The sequence below is a fragment of the Osmerus eperlanus genome, chromosome 16 (genome assembly GCF_963692335.1).
Source record: "Osmerus eperlanus chromosome 16, fOsmEpe2.1, whole genome shotgun sequence".
Taxonomy (NCBI): domain Eukaryota; kingdom Metazoa; phylum Chordata; class Actinopteri; order Osmeriformes; family Osmeridae; genus Osmerus; species Osmerus eperlanus.
In genome coordinates this window covers 12,223,169-12,230,813 of record NC_085033.1, presented here as the reverse complement: position 1 = coordinate 12,230,813, position 7,645 = coordinate 12,223,169, and the positions used below count along the sequence as shown (strand labels likewise).

General features: G+C 51.2%; 1 protein-coding gene across 1 annotated transcript in view; it reads left to right on the top strand.

Moving 5' to 3' along the window:
* LOC134036090 (FYVE and coiled-coil domain-containing protein 1-like) overlaps positions 1-3,588 on the top strand; it is a 10,579-nt gene extending 6,991 nt beyond the window's left edge. Inside the window, 9 exon segments of the mRNA XM_062480843.1 lie at positions 16-79; positions 436-603; positions 1,231-1,371; positions 1,637-1,842; positions 2,073-2,205; positions 2,304-2,408; positions 2,713-2,923; positions 3,091-3,200; positions 3,369-3,588. Of these exon segments, the coding sequence (XP_062336827.1) occupies positions 16-79; positions 436-603; positions 1,231-1,371; positions 1,637-1,842; positions 2,073-2,205; positions 2,304-2,408; positions 2,713-2,923; positions 3,091-3,200; positions 3,369-3,444 (1,214 nt within the window). The 3' untranslated portion in view covers positions 3,445-3,588.
* The last annotated feature ends 4,057 nt before the right edge of the window (positions 3,589-7,645 follow it).

The following is a 7,645-nucleotide window of genomic DNA, read 5'->3' as shown; positions in this document are numbered from 1 at the left end:
ATGCTCAACTAGCCAAGTCTGAGAATGACATCTCTCAGAAGGAAGAGGAACTAAGCCAGCTGAAAGGGAACTTGACCAGGTGGGTCTTTTAGTATGGATAAAAACAAAACAGTCTTAATACATGTGTATCCAGCCTCTACACTGCATGACCCTCTGTAGTGTTGACATCTTAAATATGCTTATAGCAGGGTAGTCGGTGTCTTTAACACACGGAAAATCTCTCCCTCCCACCTTTAATTACGAAAATTATATTTAACGGCCGCTTCCTCAGTTATTATAAAAACAAACAACAACAAAACCTTTCCCACGCACATTTGAAAACAGACTTATGCCCCTGGCTCATAGCCTTACAGTCCCAGTACGTACTGAATACATAAAGCATATAATCTATCGTTTTAAAGCAGGTTGATTTGAGTTCTGAGCGTGTCCTCTCAGGTGTGAGGAGAGCTTGGCGGGGTCGGAGAAGTCCTGCCAGGACCTGAGGGACCGTCTACATCGAGCCATCACGGAGAAACAGAACGTGGACCTGCGCACCTCCGCAGAGCTGGATGACCTCTACCGCACCAAGATCAACCTGGAGGAGAGACTCATCCAACTCATCAGGTACATCTGCCCTCCCTCCTCCTGCCCTGCCCTCCCTCCCCTTCCCTCCCTCCCCTGCCCTCCCTCCCTCCCCTGCCCTCCCTCCCCTGCCCTCCCTCCCTCCCTCCCCTGCCCTCCCTCCCTCCCTGCCCTCCCTCCCTCCCCTGCCCTCCCTCCCTCCCTCCCTGCCCTCCCTCCCTCCCCTGCCCTCCCTCCCCTGCCCTCCCTCCCTCCCTCCCCTCCTCCTGCCCTGGGAGCAGTCTTGGCTTGACTGTTTAGTCTTCACAGCTAAATAGGGCATCGGCTCACAGTGTTGGTATGTGAGTCACTGTAATGAGTCATTCTTGTAAACCAGGGTTCTTCAACCCTGTTCTTTGTAGGCTTTCGCTTCAACACCTGATTCTAATAATAAGCTGGTTATTCAGTTGACTGGTGTTGAATCTGGTCAAATGAGTGTGTTTGGAGCAAAAACCTACTGGCAGGTAGCATAGTCGTTATCAGGCTTCTGCAGAGCTTGCAAACGGACCCGTTCATTTGAATCAGGTGTGTTGGAGCAGGGAAACATTAAAAAAAATACAGGTCAGCGGCCCCTGCAGACCAGGGTTGGAGACCCCTGTTGTAAACGGTGTGTGGTGGCGCCCCCTACAGGGAGAAGGACGCTCTGTGGCAGAAGTCGGACGCCCTGGAGTTTGAGCAGAAGCTACGCGACGAGGAGACAGAGAGGGACGTCAACTACTGCCTGGGCTGCCACAGCCAGTTCAGCTGGTGGCTCCGCAAACACAACTGCAGGTCAGTCAAGCACGCACGCACACACACCTGCGCCTGTCAAATGTGAGTGCACAAATGTTAGTTATGAGCTTTTTTTTAATGTTTCAAACAAGTCCATTTTGATGCCAATCCAGACAGTCAATTTCCTGTTGATAATAGCATGTCTTGTTTACTTACATTCAAGTCCCGAGATAAGCCATTTATACTAGATGGTATGGTTTTTGCATTGGCGCGCACACACACTCGTATACATCTACGCGTCTTTGTGGACACGGCCCTTTCCCAGGTTGTGCGGCCGTCCGTTCTGCTACTACTGCTGCAGCAACACGGTGAGCACCCAGCAGGGCGGCGCCAGAGAGCGATGCTGCCGTGACTGCTACAGCCAGCACAGCGCTGTGGTGGAGCGCCACCCGCAGCAGGACGTGGGAAGCGCTCCAGACCCTCCGTTTGGCCCCCTGCCCCAGCCTGGCAGGACCGCTTCCAGCACAGCAGGTAGGGAAGCAACACTTCAGGTAGCACATCTTCAAACACACACACAATATCAGTCTTTCTAGTTGTAAGTTGTATAACACACACACACACACATGCAGTTTCTTGAGAGATCTGTCAAGAACAAAAAGGCACCACTAATGTTAACTGGTAGTGGAGTAGAATGTGTTATTAGTGAGTCCACTGTGTGTGTGTGTGTGTGTGTGTCTAAATGTTTTGGGTGTGTGGAGCAGAGCAGGGTTTAGCGCCGGACGATGGGGTGTTTGACATCATCTCCGAGGAGGAGGTGAACGGGGTGTACGACACCGACCTCTCCTTCTCCACTCCCTGCTCTCCCGGACACAGACAGCAGGGGGCAGCAGAGCTGTAAGAACACACACACACACACACACACACTGAGACCTCTCCAATGTCTTTCAACCTGGGAAAAGGAGATAATTCTATGTTGTTATTGTGGTCCTCAGGAACAGCAGCACCAGTGCGGGCGACACCACTTCTGAAGATGCCGAGGACCTCAGTGCTTCTGTGCAGGACGCTGAGATCTGTCTGCTCAGGGCTGGCGAGCTCACGTGAGTCTGACCCGCCCCCCCCCCCCCCCCCCCCCCCCCGTCTCCGCTCTCCAACATCATCCAGGGTATCTTTCATTAACATCCTCCAGGGGTTATCTTTCATTAACATCCTCCAGGGGTTATCTTTCATTAACATCCTCCAGGGGTTATCTTTCATTAACATCCTCCAGGGGTTATCTTTCATTAACATCCTCCAGGGGTTATCTTTCATTAACATCCTCCAGGGGTTATCTTTCATTAACATCATCCAGGGGTTATCTTTCATTAACATCCTCCAGGGGTTTGTTGGTGCTTCCTCCCATAGGCTCTGCGTCCCCTTCTCTGTGGATGACATCACAGGATTCGGGGACTCGTCCCGAGAGCTCTTCGTCAAGTCCAGTTGCTACAGCCTCATCCCCATCGCCGTGGGCAACGCTGGGCCGACGATCAGCTGGGTGTTCACGTCTGAGCCCAAGAGCATATCCTTCAGCGTGGTCTACCGGGAGGATACCGAGATCCCTCTGGACCAGGCTAAGGTAGCACACACACACATACTGTACTGTACACACACACAGTGACACCTAAGCAGGAAAGACAGTCTTCTTCCTGACACGCTGAATGTGCATCATCTGATCTTCTTGCAAAACTTGAAGGGAGAAAGCTGACTCCAGGGGTCTGTCCTGCGCCTGCTGTCTTTCCCCAGGTCCTGATCCCTCTGACTCGCTGCAGCTCCCACAAGGAGACCATCCAGGGAGAGCTGAAGGTGAGGAACCCAGGGGAATACACGCTCATTTTCGACAACTCCTTTTCCAGGTCAGTCTCCCCAGACACACAAACACACACAGTGATTCTGTACCTCCACACTTACTTCATCAATGCCATATTTACACTCATCCATGTGTCATTTACCAACCAGACGGTGTTCACATTGCCTCGATGCACCTTGACTGGGGCCCTTGTTTGTGTGTGTGTGTGTTTCAGGTTCATCTCCAAGAAGGTGTTGTACCGTCTGAGTGTGGAGAAGCCTGTGGTCTACGACGGCAGTGACAGTGTGTAGCTGCAGGGAGAGGGAGAGCTCTGCGGGGCTCAGCCCCCAGCCCGAGGCTCAGCCCCAGCCCGAGGCTCAGCCCCCAGCCCGAGGCTCAGCCCCCAGCCCGAGGCTCAGCCCCAGCCCGAGGCTCAGCCCCAGCCCGGGCTCAGCCCCCAGCCCGAGGCTCAGCCCCCAGCCCGAGGCTCAGCGCCCTGCCCGAGGCTCAGCGCCCTGCCCGAGGCTCAGCCCCCAGCCCGAGGCTCAGCCCCTGCCCGAGGCTCAGCCCCCATCCCGAGGCTCAGCCCCCAGCCCGGGCTCAGCCCCCAGCCCGAGGCTCAGCCCCCAGCCCGAGGCTCAGCGCCCTGCCCGAGGCTCAGCCCCTGCCCGAGGCTCAGCGCCCTGCCCGAGGCTCAGCGCCCTGCCCGAGGCTCAGCCCCAGCCCGGGCTCAGGCCCCAGCCCGAGGCTCAGCCCCCAGCCCGAGGCTCAGCCCCTGCCCGAGGCTCAGCGCCCTGCCCGAGGCTCAGCCCCAGCCCGGGCTCAGGCCCCAGCCCGAGGCTCAGACCCTGCCCGAGGCTCAGCCCGAGGCTCAGCCCCAGCCCGAGGCTCAGCCCCAGCCCGAGGCTCAGCCCCCAGCCCGAGGCTCAGCCTATCTGCCCGTGTTGGCTGGGCGAGGGGGGGAGCGTTAACTGAGATGGGTGGAGGCTGTGGCCTCCAGCAGGGGTGAAAAGTCTAGAGGTCAGTTTGGGACTGAGCATCTTTTACTTCCCCCGAGGTCCCTGTGTGAAACGTGTGCTGCTGATAGTCTAGTTTTACATACCATACTTTATTGACACTGTGTGTGTGTGTGTTTTTTTCTTCTTCTTGTTTACAAATGTTAATGTCAGATATGTGACGGCAACCGAGGCGTAAGAAAGATGTGGTGAATGTTAGGAACGTCCGATCACAGTTCATCCGTATGCCTTAGGCCTCTGCCAAGAGACTGTGGGCTTCTACTCACAAGAGTCTGGGAAGACCTCATTAAGCAGGAGCTGACATTTTCAAATGCCTCCCGTTAGCTGCTCCCCTCTGAGGTGGGTGAAATACTATTTGGCTCAGGAGGAGGAGGAGGAGGAGGAGGAGGAGGAGGAGGAGGAGGAGGACATTAAGTAAAACTGTCGTGTAGATTTAAATACACTACTCCAGACAATGCTTTACTGTAGACGTTTGATTGTTTCATCGTGAGGATTGAATGTGTATGTGACCACTACATATCATGTGCTGAGATGTCTGTTACTGGGACTGAGTCTGTACAGGGCTGTGAACCAGGTCCATGTTGGTGTATGTTATTGACTTTAATTCAATGCAGGGTGTCAGAATATACAGTATCTGCGAGTGGGTCCCTCTGGAGCAAATGTGTTTTGCACTTTGACATCTTATTATGCATGTGAACTATAGGGATCGTACTCATGTTTCCTTTTTTGACTTCTTTCTAAACGTTCAATATGGGACATGCACCTAGCAACTGCACTACAGACACAAAAAATCCATATCTTTCTGATTTGTACTTGCGTTTCGATGCTCACCTATTGAGGATTTTATACTGCGTCGGTGAGATAATGAAATGGAAAACCACAGTATAAGCTAGGTCATTTGTAGATGACATTTAACAGTGATTTTTGTCTTGGTGGGGGGGGGACAACACACATATTGCCAAAAAAGAACGTGAATGCTGTTTCATATGTCGTATTTTACTGTTTGTTGCAATATTCTATTTTAAATAGCTGAGGTGACATCATTGTAAAAGATTCACTTTTTAAAAGCTATTTTTAATCTGTCTCCCCTGGGTCTTTGTGCCAGTTTTTGAGTGTGATTGTGTAGAGGACTATTTTATCACTCGGTTTGGCACAGGGGACTGCAGACTTTCTGGCATCTTTGTAAATAACTGTCTACTGGTGTTACATAGTAAGGGAGATATGTTTCCAGAGGTCTGTGACATGCTGGGTATTGTGAGTAAATAAATATGATTGCTGTGATTAATACAATGTGTTTGTGTTGAAAAGTCATTGATATTTTGTACGACAGTTGATCCTTTTGTGAGGACAGGTATACATACTGAATAGGGGTTTCAAAACACAAAGTAGATTTCTCTGTGTTGTGTGTCTGCCTGCGATGCCCCAGACGTGCTTGTGTTTGTTGGGCTGAGGCAGAGGTGTCCGTCTGAGAGACAGTGTTTATAGTGCACAGGCCAGGCTGCCTCTCAAGGTTAATGATCTCATTGTAAATCATGTCACACCCCCCCCTCTTCCTCCTCCATCCCTCCCTCCTCCCCCCGCTCCTCTCCGCTTGCCTCCACTGATCGGTGATTTACACCCATGCTGGTGTGGGTGTAGCGATGCAGACCAGGGGATGTGTGCGTGTGTGTGCGCGTGTGTGTGTGTTTGTGTGTGTGTTTGTGTGTGTGTGTGCCTGTGTGTGTGTTTGTGTGTGCCTGTGTGTGTGTGAGTGTGTGTGGGTGTGTGTGTGTTTGTGTGTGTGTGTGCCTGTGTGTGTGTTTGTGTGTGTGTGTGCCTGTGTGTTTGTGTGTGTGTGTGCCTGTGTGTGTGTTTGTGTGTGTGTGTGCCTGTGTGTGTGTGAGTGTGTGTGGGTGTTTGTGTGTGTGTGTGCCTGTGAGTGTGTGTGTGTGTGTGCGCGTGTGTGCCTGTGTGAGTGTGTGTGTGTGCGCGTGTGTGCCTGTGTGAGTGTGTGTGTGTGCGCGTGTGCATGCATGCTGAATGCCAATGTGGTCTGGAGGAAGGCACGCGCACTGTTGACGTTTTCTAACTTGTGCAAAAAAAGCACACTTCTTCACTCTGGTCAGGAGCCGTGAATCAAAACATTTACGCGCACACACACACAGAGACTGAACCTCAATGGTTTGCACACACATGCGCATATGTACGACACGGTACAGTATATAACCACAGAAACAAATTAAAACCTTCCTAGCCCCGCTAAGGTTTAGGGTAGCTGGAACGGGTTCGATGTCCGGTCTTAAGCTCATGAGTTTTGCTGGATAGAGTAAGTTTACAGGTAGCACCTTCCAAATATCGCCGAGCAATATCGGAATTTTCTCATCATCCAGTGCACTTCAAATCTGAAGTGAATGACACACATGCAATTGTAAATAATTACCGTGACACAAATAGCCACTAGACCTTTCTCCCTCCTCTTCACGTTGACTGTCACTGCTGTAGGCTGAACTAATGCAGCATGGCTGTAGGGAGACCAACAAGAAGTCTGAATTGGCATTCAACATCCCTCCCCCAGCACTCCTCCACATAGAAATGAAAGGAAACAGTGTTTTTATTAGCAGAGCTGGGCTGTATGTGAAACACCCCTGCCGTCCATCATTCATTGCTAAGGACGTGAGACACTTGAGAAGCTGTACTTGGCAGAGGGCTTTGGAAGCATAAAGGCGGTGGCAGCCATTTTGGAGCTGAAATGAGTCATAAATCATTTGCCTGAAGGCTTTTTTTACCTCACTCTTCACCTCTAGAGTTCGATGCCAGACCACTCCAGCAAATGAAAAGGGATATACGTCCACATCAGAAACAGGAGGGTAGAGGGAGAAGGATCTTGGGGTGATGCTAGACAAGTGGAGCATTTTTATCAGAAAACCTGGGATTGAGTAACATAAAACATGATGAAACATTCTAGCATTGTGATTTTTTGTTTGGGAAATGTGCACAGAGTCAAGACATTGTGATCATGTTACAGCTTGTGTCCCCTATTGTCTGTGCCTAATTTCAACCACAAGTTGAGCAGTTATATCAGTTTCACGGGTGCTCTTCTTGCCGTCAGAAAGATCCAACAGGTTCATCCTTCCACCAACTACTTTCAGAGCATCTTATTACAGATATTATACTGTATTAGCATATCTGAATAAAGATGTGTTCTAATAAGGCATCTGCCTGTCGGTGTAGAGGACACAGTTGTTGGTGACCCTGTTCTAGGGCAAATACATCTAGGCAGGTTGTCATTGATATTCCTGTGTGTGTTTGTGTATGTGTGTGTGTAGGCAGGTATGGTGTTTGTGTCTATCTGCCTCCCCAGATATGAGTGGAGCCCCCCATGCAGAGGTAAGTGATTCCCTGTTGGCCTGCTCCCCTCTCCTCTCAGGCTGTTTGCTTGTGTCAAACACAATATCACCCTGCTGTTTGGGCCAGCGCTCTGCTGAGACTCTCCATCACACGCTACAGGACTGTCAGA